Source organism: Drosophila pseudoobscura, chromosome 4 (assembly GCF_009870125.1).
Source record: "Drosophila pseudoobscura strain MV-25-SWS-2005 chromosome 4, UCI_Dpse_MV25, whole genome shotgun sequence".
Classification (NCBI taxonomy): domain Eukaryota; kingdom Metazoa; phylum Arthropoda; class Insecta; order Diptera; family Drosophilidae; genus Drosophila; species Drosophila pseudoobscura.
Genome location: NC_046681.1, coordinates 11,663,274 through 11,684,364, shown reverse-complemented (window position 1 = coordinate 11,684,364; position 21,091 = coordinate 11,663,274). Strand labels below are relative to the sequence as shown.

The following is a 21,091-nucleotide window of genomic DNA, read 5'->3' as shown; positions in this document are numbered from 1 at the left end:
TATATACTGTTTTTGTTTTATAAAAAGTAAAGTATATTTGACTCTCCCATAATATCATTTTCAAACATAATATGGAATATATTTTATAAAAAATTCTCCCAAACGGTTGGACCGATTCGTCGTGTCTATTGCGAGCAGCCATACCAAAGGACATATAAAATATATTGTATAATTTACATAAACCATATGATCATATATATTGACTAAGAAAATTAGTTACGTTCCCCCTCGTTAAGTAATGTGATTTTTATGTGACAAAACTATCTAAAACCAACGATAGTTCAGAGCTGGCATAGATAGCGCCGCGACAGGGACCTACCAAATGCTACGATGGTTTTCCACCTCTAGTATTTAGATGCACAATATGTATATCTAATGCCGTTCTCATATACATACTTTGTATATGAACATGATAATCGGCTGTGATCGTAAACCACAATTGAATATATTTGCTTTGTTAGGTTTTATTCTAAGCTAGAATCCTAGTTTCACAAAACCCTATATAATTTCATAAAGACCGAAAAATAATCCATATTAACTTCACTATCACAATAATTTTCAAGTGTTTTGTGCAAAGGGAACTCAGAAAAATCATTAAAAAAAAAAGAAAACAGCAATAGCCATTAAATGTCAGGAGGTTGGCCTCAATCTAAAGGCTCCTGATTAATTTCATCTACTTGGGTCTCATCTGTAGTTGCGCCTATCAGATGAATGAACTGCTTTATGGCCGAGCTATTACAATCATTCGTCTGAGAAGCCATAAAGGCCTGGGTCCAGGGTATGGCCATCAATGACATGACCTGGGATATCTTCGGCTCTAGAACCTTTTCAGTTTTCAGCCGAGTCAGATCCTTTTCAGCTAACATGGGCTCTAGAACCTTTCCAGTTTTCAGGGGCTCCTCTGTCTCGGATTGATTCGGCTCGATGGTTTCGATTGATTCTGTTTCGGACAGCTTCAATTCCAATGTATCGTCAATTGGCTCTATCTCCGGCAGCTCCAAATGCTTATCACACATCATCGAGAGGAGTATCTGTTCGGTAAAGAGTGCCTGTTTCTCCCGGGACTTGCTAGCTTTTGAAGAGATCTTCCATTGCTTTTGCTGGCCAGCCATCCATTTTGTTAGTAGACAACGATCTGCCTTAGGGCGGCGCTCTTTTTTCGGTTTCTCTGGGTGTGGAACCACCGGAGTGATTGGAGTGCTTGGAGGCGAACTGGTTCTTCCAGTAGGGTTCAAAGTTGATGCACTACTCCCCGTCATATTGGCAATTTCTTCGTCGGAATAAAGACTGCGTAGATTATTCAATAAGTCGTTGCTTATTTGCACATTGGACAGATCGAGAAATGTATCATCTGTAGCGAATTGTCCGGTATTAACCAATTGCGCGTAGGCAGCATCCTCTTGCTGTTGCTGCTGCTGCTGCTGCAGCAGACGCGTGTGATTCCGTCGTCGTAGTCGTCTCGAGCTAGTGGCAGCCTCTGGCGGTAGTGCGGGCAGCGGTGGTGTATTCGGCTCCAGGAAATTCGCATAGTCAATGTGATTGGTCAGTAGATGACGTGATAGATTCTGCATTGTTCTCAGATTAGCGGCCGGCGCGCAGGCACACATGGGGCACACCACATAGCTATCGTCCTCGCTGTGCAGTCCGTACACATGCTGGATGAGGCCCTTGGCCGTATAGCCCATTACCTTGCAATACGGACAGGTGTAGCAGTTGGACATGTGCAATTGTTCCACGGCATCGCTGTCACTCGCTAGCTCTGGAACTGACTGCGGTTCCAGCAGTATCAGCTGCATGGGATGATCCATCAGATGGTGCTCGGTCTGGACACATTGATCGTAGCAGTCCCCGCACAGATCGTAGTTGCGGCAACGCAGGCAGCGGTATCTGCGGCCAGGAAACTCGTGTCGCTGACACCCATCGCATAGGACATGTCGATGGCCCATTGTGGCCATATCGCCTTGTGGCATTGTACGTACAGCAATCACCAGATCTTGAGGCTTCAATATGTCCAGTATATTTGAATTGCAGCAAAGATGTGGGCTAAAGCATTAAATAATTATCGAAATACTAGGCAATATGGTTTTGAATTTCTATAGAAACGGTAACGAGCGACTGACATTAAATGTAGGGCTACTAGAGAAATGAAATTTATGATACACAAAAATTACTCTCTCACAAAGTAGATTTACATTTAAAAGTAAGCTTGCATTACTCAATGATCGCACCAGAACTGTCTCTCTCTCTCTCTCTTTCGCACTTTCTTTCTCTTTTTACCTCTATCCCCTGCACATACATACAAACGTAAATTTTGTCCGTGTTCCCACTGGAAATTTAATTACTTAAATACATAGAGTTATCCTTTCAAGTAAATTAAAAATTGAATGTATAAATTTCATTTCCAGCTTTTTGTTCAAATATCATTAATTTCGTGGCTTAATTTATTTAGAAGAGCGTTAATTGAACATTTTTATATACATACCTATATTTGGTGCAATTAAACCTGATGTTTGCCGTGTGAATGTGGCTTAACCCTTTGCTGCCAGGAGACATTTGAGAACAAATATTCCCATCACTAAGAAGATCCAGCATGTTCGAGCCAACATTCCATTGAGGTGTTTGGCGGTTCGATGTGTTCAAACGATCAAACCCCAGAGTGATTCGAACTTCGAACATGTTCGTTGCGAACTTCGAACACGTTCGTTGCAAACCTACGCCAAGCCTACGCTAGACCTACGATTCTGCAAATTTCGATAAATTCTGATATTTTTTTGCTTCTACAACTATCGCTTGAATTCCATGGAAATGTGCATATGAACTCCAATTAAATTTTGCCCGTGCCACTAATGGGTTAAGAACCATCGTATGCTCTCATTTTATGGCTCTCTCTCCCTCTGTTTGCCTTGTGGTCGTCTGACTGTTGTTCCCGTTGCCAACTCTCTCTCACTCTTGCGCTTTCCTTTCCCCTTGACTCCCTGCCTGTGCCTCTTGTTCTCTTTCAATTTCCCTTCCGTGCCGCTCTCGTTGCACGGCAATTGTAATGCCCGTCTTCCGGTTTCCTGCACCTCGCCTGGTGTACCCTTTCCGGCCATCGTTTCTGGCCAACTATTCCGAGATATGGTAAGACTAGAGCGGCTCCTCTGCTCACATTTTCTGCATTGGTGTTGGTAATTATTTTATGGAGTGTTGCAGACGGCAGCCGTTAGCTCCTCCTCCTCCTCCCACACTCTGTGTGTGTGTGTGTGTGTGTGTGGGGGGGAAACTTATGTTTACCAAGTGCGAAAGTGGAAACGTGCTGCAAACATGAAGTTCTTGTGCACCCACTGCCATACCCCAATCTCTGTGCCCCTCCTGCAGCTCCTGCAGCTCCTGCATGTTGTACGCTTTATAATAGGATTTGAATACAATGGCATTGTAATGAAATGTGCAGCAAACGATGGGCTGCAAGTCGAGTTTTGTGGTTGCCTCTCTGGGAAGATGCTTCTGCTTCCTTCTGTGTCCATTGGCCAGAGTACAAGCCAAACAGCTGTTCCGCTTTTGTCTGCCCGTTTTGGCCGTGTAATTCCAGTTGGTAATTAAAAGTAAAGCAAAAGGCAAACAGCAGCAAAAGCAGCACACATTAAATGACCATTTTACACGTGCATGTACATACATATATGGCACTTCCCTCGTATCCTCCGCCGTCTTCCAAGTGCCTTAACATTGGTTTTTATTCGAAAGCAGGGGGAAAGAAATGAACACTTTGGGCTGGCTCCTAAAGTTCCCATAATTGCATTAACCCCATTAATTAGGTGTACTAAAATATTTTCCTTCCTGCTGTGCAGGAGCTAGAGTGTGCCTTTAATCAATCAACGCCTGTCGGACCTTTTGTTGATTAATTTCTCAATTAAAAGTAATTGAAATTTTATTTTCATTAACCTTTCGCGGCCAATCCAATCCTCTTTCCTTTGTGCTAATTAATAGAGAGCAGGCTTTTGGGAAAAATCTGAGTTCTTCCCCGCAAGCGATTTGCCCACGAAAAATCCAGGGGGAGTGCCATTGCTCATTAACCCATTGAGGGGTTGACTACCTAATTGCGCTACCATTTTCCATTTTCCCCCATTTGCTGTCAATGAAAATTCGTTCCATTTTCGTTTTTATTTATGTTAATTTTCTTTTCCTTTTTTTTCTATATAGAGCTGAGGGGTTACGCTCAATTGCTTTTGTAATCAATCAAAGTCAAAAGCATTGGAGAAAGATATACATAGCAGAGCATCTGAAAGGGGGTGGGGGTGGGGTGAATGCTGGCAACCCGTTTTTACCAAAACGGAAACTGTATTGTCATGTGTGTGCTCTAGATGCTGCTGCCGATGCTCTTTGTTCGTATTTCGTGTTGGTGTTTGACGTGACACTTGAGCGACACTTGAAGCCCGATAATTGATATTGTGTGCCTGAGGCGCTGGAGATGTTGAGAGGGTGGCTAGGTGGCTGGTGTCGGATGCCCCCGTAATTGCCGCTGACACATTTTGGCGGTTTAGTTGCGGGTTGCCGGGAAGCGGGGGGAGGCCAAAGTCATTGATAAATCTAAAAGGGTTTACTCCCTATCAATCACTTATACGAGTAGTGGCTTGAAATCAACTAAGTTTTGCTGAAAACTATAGTAAAGATCTAAAAGAAACGAAAGAAGAGTAAAACAGTGTTTCCACTGCACTAAAAGAAAAGTTTTAAAGAGAGCGAATCACTTATTTAAAGCTTCAAGGGGTCAAGGACGCTCAAGCGAATGAAGAACGTAGAATGAAGAAGAAAACAACTCTAAGAATACATAAAAATTACATGTCGTGTGCATGATTGATGCTCGTCCGACACTCACAGCGAAAGATAGAAAAGAAAAAAACGACTAAAAAGGGCGACAACAAAATACATATCGTGTGCATGACGATGCCGATTGCTTCTCTATCTACCCATAGAATCTATAACACAATTTTTATTCCTAATATAAACATTGCCTTTCAACTATAACCTAACTTTCCCATACTTAAAGTTCTTTAATCAAATAATTTGATCAATATGTAGGATGTATGTATTTTGAACACACACACTTAGTGTCAACTGCAGTATCCAGGGAGTTAGCACATGGCTCCTCCATGTCGCCGGTACCTCTGGGGAACCACACTCAAATGTCAGGCAGAGATAATTGTTAACCATTAAGTGGCACCGCAAATCAAGTGCAGCAATTGGACTTGCAACTGGACTGCAATTCATTTGCGGCATGGATCATTAAAGGGCGCAGGGTCAGAAGTTTGGGCCAAAGACAAACCGCACGCAAAGTTGCCAGCATGGCCAAAACAGACGTCACCTCGGAGGCCCACAACCAAAAGCCCCAGAACCCAAGCAGAAGGCACCAGCAGTCGCCCAACCCCCCCACAACTGAAAGTTGGAGGCGAGTACAAAGAGTTTCCCCATCAAGTGATGGATGGAATGGAAATTGAATGGGGAAAAAGGATTGCAGAACGGTTTTACGCTGCTTTTCAGAACCATTAAGCATTCAATGATAATAATACTGATGATGATGATGGTGGCATTAGAGTGCTTTGAACTTTTGAACTTTGATAACGATAAAGATGCTGATGCTGATGGTGTGTGTCGGGAACTATTTCTCAGTTTGGAATATTTAATGTACACCAGAATTCTATCTGTCATTAGTGTCAGTGAGAAATTATGGTACATCTCGCGCGCGTCAAATCCTTTTAATGTCACATCTCTACAGCCTTCAGCCTTCATCTCAACCCTTCTCAAACACGAAATGAAAGTATTAAGTCGATTCAGTTAATAAAATGTCAGGCCAGAGGAAAAACAGAGACTGAAACACTGACATCTATTAAACAACAGGGCATTAATATTCATTTATCTATCCATAATATAAGTAAAACTTAATTATGATACTCGTTCTCGGAGGGGTCTATGACATTTTAATTAAAGCGAAAACCAAAAACCGCAGACAGAGTGAGTGCCATAAAAAATAGCACAAAATAAAGGACCGCCGCCTTCAAATTCCTCTTCAAATTATTAACATCACAGGCAGTCCACAAAGAGGACAACAAAAAGTACAAAAAAGCAAAAGTAAAGAAAGCAAAAGTTTTGGGTGACACTACCGACGCACTTTTATGGGGAAAGTCTCAACCTGTGACACCCCCACGTTGTTATCCTTGTCTTAAGTGAGAGATACTATCTTCTCTGTATCTCTGTACTAGAGATGGTAAAAAGAACACTACTGAAAGAGCTTGACTTATCCAAAGAGTACTTTTTAGCCCAACGGTTACCATCTCTAGAGTGGGGGGTATGTGGGGTCTCTTTTGCTTAAAGTATGATTGCAAGTGTGAAAATATATATGCTAAACGTGCCCCGCCATCACCATGTGTGTGTGTATGTATGTGTGTCCCTCCCAACCGTTGGCCGTTGCGCTTCATGCGTTTTTGTTTTATGACGCGGCGACGTGCTCGGAAAATGAAAAGCACTTGACGCGCAGCCAAAGTGCTGAACTTGGCGGTCCTCTGCTTCACTCCCCATCCACACAGAACGTTCATCAGACCCCAGTAGACTTCACAGTCTCACAGTTGGTCCTCCCCACACATGCCAAATCGTAAAATGCTTCATTCTTTTGTTTTTTTTTCCGCTTTACTGTTAAAGTTTTTTGATACTCTATTTGAAGGGTTTATCTAATAGATAGCTCCGTTAGAAGAAGAAATATAAAATTTTGTACTTAAAGCTGAACTATTTTCAACTCCAATTTGGTATATATAAAAAAAAAACGTAAAGGCAGAAAAATCATACCTATTCGATTGTAGAATCTGGCAGCGATCGGATCATTATTATAGTCCGAAAGAATAAAACGGGTCGTTTTTTGCTATTTGAGCACACGGACTTCTAATAACCGTGTTTTTGATTGCATACTTTTAGGACGCGTAGGCTGTTGGCAGACCTATGTATTTCCGGAAAGAGTATTTTCTCAGCAGTCGAAAAGACACACATATCTTCTATATGTTTTTTCTTACTCATTCCTCACTGTTTTTTATGCGAAGTGCGCTCTGGCCTGTAAATGGTTTGTCGCCTTGGCTTTTTCTTACTCCTATTTACTACCATTCCATTCTCATTTGTTCGAACAATTTAAGAAATTTTTGCCTCCCATATCACCCATCTAAAGGAACGCAGAACAGAGAGAAGAACTATGCCATGCCATGAGCAAAGTTTATAGTAAATAAAGTATGATTGTCTATTGTCGAATACTTGTCGGTGTCTTTGGTGGTTTATAAAAATTCAGCACTCAATTTGCTGCTTGCCGTGTCTGTGTGTTTTGACTTAATTTCATTTGATTTAAATGGATTTTGTAAATGCGAATGGAAATGAAAATTGGAGCTCTGCGTTAAGTCGTTTTCCGTATTGCTCACTCGTTGATAATTGTGGGGATGTGTCCTTTTGTTTGCTGTTGTGTGGTCAATAAATTACCAGCTGTGCCAGGCTTTTGTTCCTTTCTGGACTCGTATTTGAATTGCAATTTTAGCTTTTATTTTTTGTTTGGCTCTTTGATCACCTGCTCTTCACATTCCCATTGCCTCTTGAGTCAAATGGAAATGTATTACAAAAACAAATATGGAACAAGTATTTATAAATTTTGAGAGAAGTTTGTATAATGCAAAGACTCCTGTGCTTCATGATGACATCGATATCGATGATGTGGTTTATGTATCATGGTAGTGCCCAAAATGAGGGAAGCCAATGGGACCTTGAAGGGGATAACATTGAACCAACCTCCAATCAATCGGCACACATCTCCATACAAATACAAAAAATACCCGAAAGATATCGTAACTTTTTGAATTGGAGTAACAAAGTCCAGAATTACATAAAGACATTTCCTGAAACGAGAAATCAATTTTATAATGAAGAGCAACGAATCAAAACACTTTGGGATCCTGCTTACAATGAAAGCCTTAATTATCGGGAAAACCAAAAAGCATACTCCAGGAGGATGAAACGGCAAGGAAAACGTAAAGATATTACGTATCCCCTAGAAAATCATATGGTATTCAATCGTCATCCGATTTATGGCAGACTTTATCACATTGTCGTCATGATGCCCAGCCTAGGCACTGAAAAATTTGTTTTGACCTTGGCGGCCGATACGAATGATTATCTGATCGATGAGATAGTGACTGTGCCCAACGGTAAGCCAAATCCTTGGCGTTACACCAAAAAATTGCCATCGATATTGAGAATGTATGGCATTCGTGTTACCAGGCTGCCGTACAGAAGTGGCTACTACTATCACACGCGTGCAACTTACTTCAACTCCCATCAGCGTTACGTGTACATCATGACTAGGGCTTTTAAGAATCGAAAAAAACATTTGGCACGCAAAGCACGACTTGGTATCAAAGTAATATTTCCAAAATCCATGAGTTGTGACCCGATGTTGAATCTTCCCTTCTGCAAGAATCCCGATGAACCCATAGATGTCTCACCCCGGAGTCACTTGCAATTCTTTGCCGAATTAGGAGACGAATGCGACAGTTTTGAATACGATCATGTGGATTGGAATTTTTACGATATGAGCGAGAATCGTAATCAATTTTTGTTCTTAATATTAATTTTCATGCTAATATCTATATACCACACACAGATCTGATTGGTCATGCGGGTATAACCAAGGGCCTTGTGCTCAAGATACCACCATATAAGATCAAATTTAAATACAATCCACGTTTGGTACGTTTTCTATTTCTCTTGCGTGTAAATGCGATTATAAACGGCGTGAATTGTGTGGCAAGGGTAAGTAAATAGTTACGTACAGATGATCGATCACAAATGATTATCTGATTTCACATTTAGTGTTATGTACGAATGGTCGCACTTCAAGTGGAACCAAGAATCCGGGGCAACATTTTTCGACGGGCCAATTCAGCACGTGAGATTGTGATGGATGGCAGAGAAAGTAGAGACAGATCGAGGGCACGGACAGAAGATTATTCCAGGAAATTCCTTTGGAGCTGTGTCAGCGTAGATGATCCTAATAATAAGTACTGCCGTCCAAAAATGAGTACTAGTGAGTACGTTACGAATACTATTTAAGCACACAAACTCTCAATCAAAAATCCTGAAATGGGATACTCCACAGAGGAAAAGATAAAAATACCACCAAATGCACTGAAACCGGGCAAATTCTATAACTACAGTTTAACATTGTATTCGCGAATGGATTTCCGAGTCTATGCCACGGAATATCAAATGCTGGAAGTTGTCAAGCAACGTACAATCACGCCAAACATACGTTGCCATCGAAATTGCTATATGAAAACGTATGCCCCTATCGACAGCTTCCACTTTTCGGGTGAATGTGCCGATTGTGATTCAGAGGTTTATTTCTATAGATGGTATGTGACAGTGCCAGGGGGACAGCCAAAAATAGAGTCAAGATCTAGAAATCTTGTAGCACGGCATACTGAGCCGAAGCTAAAGATACGACTGGAGATCGTGCTAAGGAATGGTGTCTCCGGAGAGGCACATTTCTTATTGATACGAAACGATGGACCACAGAATGGAGAATGCACGATATTCCCACAAAAAGGAATAGAGGCCCATACATACTTTTACGTGCCCTGCGTACACTTCGAAACGAAGTATCCACCATTACAATTTAGGTATACAGTTGCAATGAAAGTCATCGACTCGAATGTACCCTACCCACTGTTCAAATTGACTCTACCGTCCACCAACGAGTTACATGTATCGATATGCGATTACCTTGACATGTGCATCGATGTAGATCTTAAGGTCACAGTGCTTAAAACCAAAAGAATAGGTGAATACAACGCAAACAATACGCTTAAGCATCTTTCGGATCTGCAGAACTATATAAGTGAGGTGCCGTACTTGCTGTCGCGTGGTAGATGGAACAAGGCCTACGTTAAGACACTGGTGTCTATTCAGAAGATTGAAACATCTGCCGAGGGCACAGAGATCTACGAATACTTAGACAGGGGAACCATAATAACGGGTGCACAGCTCGAACAGCTCTCAGTGTTGGCCTGTGAAGTTATTGAACGTTTGATGCCCATGGACTATAAAGAAGCAGCCATGGTTGCTCAAATATTTACTCGAATGAGCGTGGTGTTCGAGCAGATAATCCAAGACATCGAATGGCTACATCGGGCAGCGTACAACGCGCTCACCGAGCACCACTTCTTTTTCGTGTCCACACTGGCCATGCCAACTGAAAAGCATCCACCGGCGCAGTGCAAGACCCATGATGAAAATTGTAACATGGGTCAGAGTTTGGGTGCAGAGAGGAAGTTTGAGATGGATGTGGATCCGGTCACCCTGAAGCGCATAAATTGGTGGCTATTCGAAACATGGTATCTGTACAAATGTGTATACTATCTGGGTGTTCTCGGCACCAAGCGACATCATCCCTACGATAGTGCTCTGTCAATGTTCCAGGGCGGCATTTCCTATCAAATGAATGTAACAGAGGTAACAGAACCTATCGAAAATTTAACTGTAAATACCGTTGATGATTTGTTCCATGTTCACATCTCGGCGGAGCTCCTTGAGGAGCTACGGGACCTACTGGCTGATCCCGCAGTGCTCTTTCAGATCATATCGCAGCAGAACGTTCACAACATGTACTGGTGGTATCCGGAGCCATTGCCATCGGAGACTAATGTACTCATTGTTCATGCCTACAGTCCCAAAAAGAACTACCCTATGGGGGCGCGTTTACCGCTTAAAAATCCGTTGAATTATTACATGAACATTTCCAAATTCAGTGCGAATCCAGAGTTCGTCAAATGGATGGCCAACAGCACCATCGAGAGCCACTCTCACATACACGTTTATAAGATACCCTTGAGATCGAAAAGTGTGTTGGCTGTGCGCATCGTTCTTGTTACAGAGGACACACTTATTTTTATATCTATGCACAAAAAACCAAAAATGCACGAAATCAGAGAAAGCGCTTGCCACATAACGCCAAATATGAAAGGGAAACGAATTTGGATGACGAACAACTGCCCAGGCACTTCCATTGCCTATGTGGGTGTACTCAGTAGAGAGCATAAGCTCAAAGATGATCAAAATGATAATAGACATGACGAGTCGTCAAGGAGGAGTCCAGTAAAGGTAGGAAAAGCTCAAAAAAACAGAGGTTTGTTTTTTACTGATCTTAATCGATTTCATTCCTATTTTGAACCAAATTGAGATTTCGGATACTTTTTATTTTTTCGATAGATTACTTTAATTTTTAAAATTTAATTTAGTTTACTTTTTGTTGATTTTTTAATTTTGATACCCGGAACTCGGAAAGTATAGAGGTATCCTAGAGTTTTATTGAAAGTGGGTATGTCTAACACCCAAAAAACACATATATATTTATTCTTGATCAGCATCAATAGCCGAGACGACCGAGTCTGTATGTGCGTCTGTCCGTCCCTATCAGGGATACGCAGCGCCCGACGACTCTCTCAGACTGATTTTCTGTCTCTCTCGCACGCACTCTTTGTCGTGTCGTTCTATATTATCGGCGTCTGCCGGAAGAGAGCCATACTGACTAAGTATCGGGTATAAATGTAGAGTTGCGGTCCCCGCAGCAACACACAACTTTCCCCCTCGTTTACTTTATTGATTATTTATATTTTTTCGTACATAATTATTTTTTTTTTAATTTAAATTTTTTATATATGTATGTACATATGCTAAGGTTTATTTATACATATTTTATTTTATTAAGAAAGTTTTTTGTCCGATAGTTTTTTAAAATTTTATTTCATTACATTTATTCTTAGTTTTTAATTTATTTATTTTTAAGTTTGATGTGTTTTTTTTTATTTATCTCATATCCTTGAAATTTATATTTGCGATAACTAATATCTATGTATTCTTCCACATCCTCATTCTGCAGAAATCAATTAAAAATGGTCTCAATTATTCGATTCTCCTTGAGTCATATCAGTGCAACTTTTGGTTGAATCGCTCGTTGAACCCCGGTTGGAGTTCAGAATATTGCACCACAAAATTAGAAAATAGGGATGGCATTTTTGTCGAATGCACCTGCGATATCCTCGGATCGCAAGCCGCGCGCATATTTCCCGTTGCTGCCGAACGACATATTACGGTGTTAGTCTTTCCCATACTGGAGACAAATTGGTATATGTTTGCCTTATTTGCGATGCTACTCCTACTGCTTTTGGTGGTACTTTTTACGTATATCAGTCGTATGGGCGACCTGGTGCGTCGGCCTATCCAGCAGTGCCAGAAGAAGCATGTACGGTTCAAGAAGGACATGACGTTTAATCCGGAAAAGGCAATACTTGTACTGATCAAAACTGGCGGTCATGAGTTCGCTGGAACCACTTCCAACATCAAATTCTACTTTAAATCGAACAATGGCAGACAGTCCTCGTACATGATATCACAGGATCCGATGCGACCACGTCTCGTACGGAATAGTATCAATAAAATAAGCATGCCTGGCGATAGCGTGCAAATACCCACCCGTCTGGCCCTTGGCATCGAACGGAATGGACGGTATCCGAGCTGGTATTGCCGGACGGTGTCTATTGCCCAATTGGAGAATGATATGGAGCAACTTTTTATTGTCGAGAGATGGATCGAGGAGGGGCACACGCCCTTCATTCATTCCCCCTACTTCACACACTCGGCAAGAGCAAGGCCCGTGAAGTCCTGGACGAGACGTTTCCGGAACAGTTTCGAGGAGCGTTTCATCAATTGGTTTTTTATCAACCCCATGACGGGGCCCTGGCTAAGCCGCAATACCCTCTTTGCGATGACAAGCTTTGAACGCTCCTGCGTTTGGATTTGTAATGTCAGTCTAACGATTCTCCTGGTCAGTCTCTACTTTGGAGCCTCTCCGTTTGAGCCGGTCATCGAGGAGTCCCTCAAAGATGAAAAGACTAGTCTAAAACTGAAGGAAGTTCTCATCCTAGGGGCATATTCTGTTGTTATTGGAATCAGTGTGCTTTTGTTCTTTGAGTTTGCGATCATGCGTTGTCTCTGGCGACGGCATTGAAATGGAAAATTCTAAAGGAATGGGAATAAAAGAGAAAATGGAACCTGTTTTGGGTATTCCTCTGTTCCCGGTATACGGCTAATGGATTTTTCCATGGATAATTACCATTACCTTACCCAGAATCCGAAAAGCAAGAACGCAAACACACTCACACACAAAAAAATGTTTGCCCTTTAAACACCTGGCGTTTGAGTCCTATTATTACCAGATAAACGCACTTTTGATTGCATACTTTTAGGAAACAACCCATAGAAACGCAGAGAAGAACTATGCCATGCCATGTGTAAAGTTTATAGTAAATAAAGTATGTTTGTTTGTTGTCGAATACTTACCGTTGTTTTCGGCGGCTTATAAAAATGCAGCACACCATTTCCTGCTTGCCGTGTCTGTGTTTTTTGACATAATTTCATTTGATTTAAATGGATTTTGTAAATGCAAATGAAAATGGTAATTGGAGTGGGAAAAATGATTGGAGCTCTGGGTTAAGTCTTGTTCTTTGTTGCTCTCTTGATGATAATTGTGGGGATGTGTAAATTACCAGCTGTACCAGACCATTTCTCCTTTCTGGACTAGTATTTGAAGTGCACATGTATGCTTTTTTGGCCTTTGGACCGGTGCTTCCCATTCGCATTGCCTCTTGAGTCAACTGGAAAAATATGACAAAAACAAATGTCTACACAAATATGGATTCCAAGTATTGATAAATTTTTAGAGAAGTTTGTACTATGCAATACTATCTGTGCCTCATGATGACATCGATATCGATGATGTGGTTTATGTATCATGGTAGTGCCCAAAATGAGGGAAGCCAATGGGACCTTGAAGGGGATAACATTGAACCAACCTCCAATCAATCGGCACACAGCTTCATGCAAATACAAAAAATACCCGAAAGATATCGTAACTTTTTGAATTGGAGTAACGAGGTCCAGAATAACATGAAGACATTTCCTGCAAAGCGAAATCCATTTCATAATGAAGAGCAAAGAATCAAAAGACTTTGGGATCCTGCCAACAATGAAAGCCTTGATTATCGGGAAAACCAAAAAGCATTCTCCAGGAGGAGGAAACGGCAAGGGAAACGTAGAAATATTACGTATCCCCTTGAACCTCACATGGAATTCAATCGTCATCCGATTTATGGCAGACTTTATCACATTATCGTCATGATGCCCAGCCTGGGCGATGAAAAATTTATAATGACCTTGACGGCCGACACGAATGATTATCTGATCGATGAGATAGTGACTGTGCCCAACGGTAAGCCAAATCCTTGGCGTTACACCAATAAATTGCCTTGGATATTGAGAAAGTATGGCATTCGTGTTACCAGGCTGCCGTACAGAAGTGGCTACTACTATCAAACCCATGCCAGTTACTTCAACTCTCATCAGCGTTACGTTTATATCCTCATTACGGCCTTCAATAATCGAAAAAAAAATTTGGCACGCAAGGCACGACGTGATATCAAAATAATATTCCCAAAAGCCATGAGTTGTGACCCGATGTTTAATCTGCCTTTCTGCAAGGATCCCAATGAACCTATAGAAGTCTCACCCCGGAGTCATTTGCAATTCTCTGCCGAGTTAGGAGACGAATGCGAGAGTTTTGAATACGATCATGTGGATTGGAACTTTTATGATATAAGAGAGACACGTAATGAATATTTGTTCTTTATATTAATATTCATACTATAATCTAGCTACTACACCCAGAATTGATTGGTCATGCGGGTGTCACCAAAGGCCTGACGCTCAGGCTACCACCGTATAAGATTAAATATAAATACAATCCAATGCTCGGAAAATTTGTGTTTATGTTGCGAGTAAATGCAATTATAAATGGCGTGAATTGTGTGGCAAGGGTATGTAAAGATTTACAGAGAGATGATCGATACAAAATTGTGATCTGAGATCCCATTTAGTGTTACGTACGAATGCTCGCACCTCTAGTGGAACCGAGAATCCGGGGTAACATGAATCGTATGGTCAATGTCGAGCGTGAGATTGTGATGGATGCCAGTAGAAGTCGAGACAGATCGAGGAAACGAACAGAAGATAATTCCAGGATATTCATTTGGGGCTGTGTCAGCGTAGATGATCCGAAAAATAAGTACTGTCGTCAAGACATGAGTACTAGTGAGTGCATTATAAATACTATCTAAGCACACAAACCCTCAATCAATAATCCTGAAATGGGATATCCCACAGAGGAAAAGATAATAATACCACCACATTCATTGAAACTCGGCAGTTTCTATAACTACAGTTTGACAATGGTTTCGCGAATGGATTACCGCGTATCTGTCACGGTATATCAAATGTTGGAAGTTGTCAACCATCGTACCATCACGGCACATATACTTTGCCATCGAAATTGCTATATGAAAACGTATGCCCCCATCGATAGTTTCCACTTGTCGGGTCAATGTGTTGATTGTGATTCAAAGATTTATCGCTATAGATGGTATTTGACTTTCCCTGGGGATGAGACAAGCTGGTCCGTGTCAACAACTAAAAATCTTGTAACGCAACATACTGTGGAGGAGCTGCTGATAACACTGGTGATCATACTGAAGGATGGGCTCACGGGTTCGGCGAATTTAATAATGAAACGAAACGATGGACCACAGAATGGAGAATGCCATATATTTCCACTCAGTGGAATAGAGGCCCATACATACTTTTACGTGCCTTGCCAAAACTTCGAAACCAAATATCCACCATTACAATATAGGTATACAGTCGAAATGAACGTCATCGACTCGAATGTACCCTATCCACTGTACAAATTGACACTACCGTCCACCAACGAGTTAAATGTATCTATATGCGATTACCTTGACATGTGCATAGAAGTACAACTTAAGGTCAAAGTGGTTAAAACCAAAAGAATAGGTGAATATAACGAAAACAATACGCTAAAGCATCTTTCGGATCTGAAGAACTATATAAGTAAGGTGCCGTACTTGTTGACGCGTGGTAGATGGAACAAGGCCTACGTCATGACACTGGTGGCTATGCAGAGGATTGAAACACCATCCGAGGGCAGAGTGGTCTACGAATACCTAGACAGGGGAAACATAATAACGGGTGCACAGCTCGAACAGCTCTCAGTGTTGGCCTGTGAAGTTATTGACCGTTTGAATCCCATGGAATATAAGGAAGCAGGAATGGTTGCACAAATATTTACACGAATGAGCCAGGTATTCGAGCAGATAATCCAAGACATCGAATGGCTACATCGGGCAGCGTACAACGCGCTCACCGATCATCACTTATTTTTCATGTTCAGACTGGCCATGCGAACGGAGAAGCATCCGCCGGCACAGTGCAAAACCCATGATGAAAATTGTAACATGGGTCAGAATTTGGGTGCAGAGAGGAAACTTGAGGCAGAATTGGATCCGGTCACACTGCATCGCGTCAATTGGTGGCTATTGGAAACATGGTATCTGTATAAATGTGTATACTATCTGGGTGTTCTCGGCACCAAGCGACACCATCCCTACGATAGAGCTCTGTCCACGTTTCAGGGCGGCATTTCCTATCAAATGAATGTAACAGAGGTAATAGAACCTATCGAAAATTTAACTGTAAATACCGTTGATGATATGTTCCATGTTCGCATTTCGGCGGAGCTCCTTGAGGAGCTACGAGACCTACTGGCTGATCCCGCAGTGCTCTTTCAGATCATATCGCAGCAGAACGTTCACAACATGTACTGGTGGTATCCGGAGCCATTGCCATCGGAGACTAATGTACTCATTGTTCATGCCTACAGTCCCAAAAAGAACTACCCTATGGGGGCGCGTTTACCGCTTAAAAATCCGTTGAATTATCACTTGAACATATCCAAATTCAGTGCGAATCCAGAGTTCGTCAAATGGATGGCCAACAGCACCATTGAGGGTCACTCTCAAATACACTACTATAAGATACCCTTGAAGTCGAAAAGCGTGTTGGCTGTGCGCATAGTTCATGTCACAGAGGAAATACTTATTTTCATGAGTTTGAATAAAATACCAAAAATGCACGAAATCAGGGAAAAAGCTTGCCACATAACACCAAACATGAAAGGTAAACGCATTTGGATGACGAACAACTGCCCAGACACTTCCATTGCCTATGTGGGTGTACTCAGTAGAGAGCATAAGCTCGAAGATGATCAAAATGATAATAGACATCGCAAGCCGAGTAAAGTAAAAGTAAGAAAAGCTCGAAAAACCGAGGTTTTATATTACATGCGATTTCATTCTTATATTTTTACATTTTTAAAATATTATTGTACCCGATACTCTAAATGAGTTTGGGTAAAAATGGATGTGTGTAACGTCCAGAAGGAATCATTTCCGACCCCATAATGTGTATATATTCTTGATCAGCATCAATAGCCGAGTCGATTGAGTCATGTCTGTCTGTCCGTCTTTCCGTCTGTCCGACCCTATGAGCGCCTAGTGCTCAAAGACTATAAGAGCTACAGCAACGACATTTTATATCCGGACTTTTGTGATATGTCTCTTTTACAAGCATATTTCAAAACTTAGCCCCGCCCACTTCCGCCCCCACAAAAGGCGAAGATCTGTGGCATTCACAATTTCAAAGACACGAGAAAACAAAAAAAAAAACACAGAATCGTGAAGGATACCCATATCTTCTAGACTGCAAAATCTGAACCAGATCGTATAATTATTATAGCCAGAATTAAGAAAACAATTTCATTCTCTCTCGCTTTGTCTCTCTCTAGCACTCACCCAAAATGTGAGATCCTAGATCTCAGAGACTATAAGAGCTAGAGGAACCAAATTGTTGTATCCAGGTTCCTTTTACGAGTGTATCTTTCTCCTTCCGCCACCATAAAGGATGAAAATGTGGTCTTCACAATTTTGAAGATAAGATAAAACAAAAACAAAAAAAAAACCAAGAATCATAGAAAATTACCATTTCTAGCAGATGACCGTATCTAGATTGGATAATTTTTATCTAGAAGAAAAAAATGTAATTGCACTGGCTGCTTTCTCACACACTCTTCCGCGTGCAGTGTGGATGCTCTGGGGGAAGTGAGCGAGATAAAACAGCTGTGAGAATAGAAGAAAAGAAACAGATGTACAAATATGTAAAGAAAGCAGACACAGATAACACCTCTCGAACATGTTATCTGCCAATTTTTTTGTTTTTTTTTTTTTTTAATAAAAAAAAAAATTAAGGTTTCCTTTTTTCGAACAGCGATACCAAACTACATATAAAATCTATATCTATCACATATGTACATACATGCTGACTGAGGACAAGGTACTCGCAACGTTCCTGCTTGTTTTTATTTACTTATCTTATAATCACATAAAATAGCTCCTTTAGGACTGTTCGGGTGTAAGCCCATTAACACTTATTCAATGTAGACCATAATACCATTTATGGTGCATTTTTTTTTTTAAACCATAAAGCTTTGCCTTTTCGATCTTTGCTCATTGAAGTAAATCCAACGGGAATTCCCGAGGTATTCATGGTGTGTAACATTTGCTCATATGCTTGCGAAAATTGTTCATACTGGTAAAAGTTAATTTTAAATTAATTTACAAGTATGTAATAATCTTTTGGGTGAAATTAGGCAAAACAATTCCATAAGTGTAAGAGAAGGATCTGTTATCGATGTAACTAATGTTGTTCCTTAAAAGCATCAATCAATGTATTGTTATTTTATAATTTTCAGTGAAATAATTTTTTTAGAAATTGAAACTTTTCAGAATGCAGAAAAACAAAGTGATCACATTTTTCGAGAGATTCTACTGTATTATGTTTAAATTTTTGTGTGTTTACTTAAATGTTATTACTATTTTTCAAATTTAATTATTATTTATTTAGCTTTTTGAATTTGATATTATATTATTTATATTTTTTTTCTTTCATTTTTTATATATTTTTAGAATTTATTGTTACCTATTCGAATACTTTGCAGTTGTTAATAAATAATATTTTTCACAATATACTTTACGATAACTAATATCTATATTTTCATCCACACTCTGCAGAATTCAGATAAAGTTTTTATCGATTATTCGATTCTTCTTGAGTCATATCTGTGTAACTTTTGGTCAAATCGCTCGTTGGACCCAGGTTGGAGTACAGAATATTGCACCACAAAATTAGAAAATGCGGAAGGCATTTTTGTCGAATGCACATGCAACATCCTGGGATCGCTAGCCGCGCGTATATTTCCCGTTGCCGCCGAGCGACACGTAACGCTAGTGGTCTATCCCATACTGGAGACAAATTGGTATATGTTTGCCTTATTTGCGATGCTATTCATACTGCTGTTGTTCTTACTCCTTTCGTATATCGGTCGTCTTATCGTCCATCGGCTTCGACATCTGCAGGTCCTGCAGTGCAAGCAAAAGCGTGTGCGGTTCAAGGATGAAATGACATTTCAATCGAAATTGAATATGATTGTAGTGGTCAGAACAGGCGCTCAAGAATTTGCTGGGACCACTTCCAACATCAAATTCTACTTCAAATCGATGAGTGGGAAACAGTCCTCGTACGTCATAACACAGGATCCGCAAAAACCGCTTCTTCTACGGCATAGCGTCAATAAAATAAGCCTGCCCGGCGGTAACGTTGAAATACCCAGCCACCTGGCCTTTGGCATCGAACGGAATGGACGGTATCCGAGCTGGTATTGCCGGTCGGTGAGTGTTGTCGATTTGGAAAATGATATGGAGCAACTGTTTATAGTCGAGAGATGGATCGTGGAGGGGTACACGCCTTTCATTCATTCCCCCTATTTCACAAACTCGGAAAATGCAAGGCCTGTGCAATCCTGGACGCGACGTTTCCGGAACAGTTTCGAACAGCGTTTCCTCAATTGGTTTCTTATAAGCCCCATGACGGGGCCCTGGCTAAGCCGCAATACGCTCTATTCGATGACACGCCTTGAACGCTCTTGCGTTTGGATGTGTAATGTCAGTCTAACGATTCTCTTGGTTAGCCTTTACTTTGGACCCTCTCCGTATGAACCGATCACCGAGGAGTCCCGGAAAGATGATAAGACTAATGAACTACAAATGAAGGAAGTCCTCATTCTAGGGGTATACTCTGCGGTTATTGGAAGTAGTGTGCTTTTGTTCTTTGAGTTTGCGATCATGCGTTGTCTCTGGCGTCGGCATTGAAATGGAAAATTCTAAAGGAATGGGAATAAAAAAGAAAATGGAACCTGTTTTGGGTATTCCTCTGTTCCCGGTATACGGCTAATGGATTTTTCCATGGATAATTACCTTACCATTATCTTACCCAGAATCCGAAAAGCAAGAACGCGAACACACTCACACACAACACAATTTTGTACTCTTTAAACACTTGGCCGTCAAGCCCTATTATTTCCCGATAAACGAACTTTTGAGATGCAGTTTGCAGACCCATTTCCGGAAGGAGTTCTCTCAACATTCGGTCAAACAGTCGTACTTAATACCATTCCATTCCGCTTTGCTCGGACAATTTAAGAAATGTTCGCCTTCCATATCACTCATCCATAGAAACGCAAACCAGAGAAAAAAACTATGCCATGCCATGAGTAAAGTTTATAGTAAATAAAGTATGATTGTCTATTGTCGAATACTTGCCGTTGTCTTTGTTGGTTTATAAAAGTTCAACACTCAATTTCCTGCTTGCCGTGTCTGTGTTTTGTGACTAAGATTCATTTTATTTAAATGGATATTATAAACGCAAATGGAAATGAAAATTGGAGTGGGAAAAATGCTTGGAGCTCTACAGACCTTTACTGTATTACTCTCTCGTTGAAGATTTTGCTGATGTGTCCTTCTGGATGCTTTTGTGTGGTCAATAAATTACCAGCTGTGCCCAGGCTTTTGTTAATTTTTGCACTCGTATTTGAAGTACACTTTTAGGATTTTTACATACACAATTTGTAACTACTTTAAAACAATTATGAAGGCAGACGGCAAACATGTATCGAGAAAGTTTAAGAAGAAAAACGCAAGTTTTCTGCGTTTAAATATCTCGTGGTGCCTGTCAACCG

At 40.9% G+C, this 21,091-nt stretch overlaps 3 protein-coding genes and 1 long non-coding RNA gene across 5 annotated transcripts; 2 read left to right on the top strand and 2 right to left on the bottom strand.

The window, feature by feature from the left end:
• Positions 1–444: 444 nt before the first annotated feature.
• On the bottom strand, positions 445–2,133 carry LOC4817956 (uncharacterized protein ZK652.6-like). The gene has a single exon (XM_001357337.4). It carries the CDS (start codon positions 1,968–1,970, stop codon positions 645–647), a length of 1,326 nt encoding a protein of 441 aa, XP_001357373.4. The 5' UTR covers positions 1,971–2,133; the 3' UTR covers positions 445–644.
• Positions 2,134–7,519: 5,386 nt separating this feature from the next.
• Positions 7,520–8,098, bottom strand: LOC117184027 (uncharacterized). Its single transcript, XR_004469178.1, has 2 exons — positions 7,958–8,098; positions 7,520–7,892 (listed from the first exon to the last, which is right to left on the bottom strand). It is a non-coding gene; the product is annotated as an uncharacterized lncRNA (long non-coding RNA).
• LOC6903497 (uncharacterized) lies at positions 7,636–13,387 on the top strand. The gene is made up of 5 exons (XM_002132340.3): positions 7,636–8,597; positions 8,657–8,805; positions 8,866–9,079; positions 9,152–11,154; positions 11,933–13,387. The coding sequence occupies exons 1-5, from the start codon at positions 7,667–7,669 to the stop codon at positions 13,058–13,060; spliced, it is 4,425 nt and encodes a 1,474-aa protein (XP_002132376.3). The 5' UTR covers positions 7,636–7,666; the 3' UTR covers positions 13,061–13,387.
• Positions 13,388–13,713: 326 nt separating this feature from the next.
• LOC6903498 (uncharacterized) lies at positions 13,714–20,670 on the top strand. Of its 2 annotated transcripts, XR_004469177.1 has the most exons (6): positions 13,714–14,716; positions 14,776–14,924; positions 14,985–15,198; positions 15,271–17,267; positions 19,089–20,295; positions 20,351–20,670. XR_004469177.1 is itself a non-coding variant. In XM_002132341.3 (5 exons), exons 1-5 carry the CDS (start codon positions 13,786–13,788, stop codon positions 20,223–20,225), a joined length of 4,428 nt encoding a protein of 1,475 aa, XP_002132377.3. In that variant the 5' UTR covers positions 13,714–13,785; the 3' UTR covers positions 20,226–20,670. The 2 variants fall into 2 exon arrangements, 1 of the variants encoding a protein (XP_002132377.3); XM_002132341.3 differs by having other exon boundaries at positions 19,089–20,670.
• Positions 20,671–21,091: the final 421 nt, after the last annotated feature.

Bases quoted from the DNA above. Each gene is read 5' to 3' on its own strand.
- LOC4817956 (XM_001357337.4), bottom strand. From the start codon at position 1,970: ATGCCACAAGGCGATATGGCCACAATGGGCCATCGACATGTCCTATGC.
- LOC6903497 (XM_002132340.3), top strand. From the start codon at position 7,667: ATGCAAAGACTCCTGTGCTTCATGATGACATCGATATCGATGATGTGG. The intron at 8,598-8,656 runs GTAATCAATTTT...TACCACACACAG, and splicing joins TTACGATATGAGCGAGAATC to ATCTGATTGGTCATGCGGGT. The intron at 9,080-9,151 runs GTGAGTACGTTA...GATACTCCACAG, and splicing joins CCGTCCAAAAATGAGTACTA to AGGAAAAGATAAAAATACCA.
- LOC6903498 (XM_002132341.3), top strand. From the start codon at position 13,786: ATGCAATACTATCTGTGCCTCATGATGACATCGATATCGATGATGTGG. The intron at 14,717-14,775 runs GTAATGAATATT...TACTACACCCAG, and splicing joins TTATGATATAAGAGAGACAC to AATTGATTGGTCATGCGGGT. The intron at 17,268-19,088 runs GTAAGAAAAGCT...CACACTCTGCAG, and splicing joins GCAAGCCGAGTAAAGTAAAA to AATTCAGATAAAGTTTTTAT.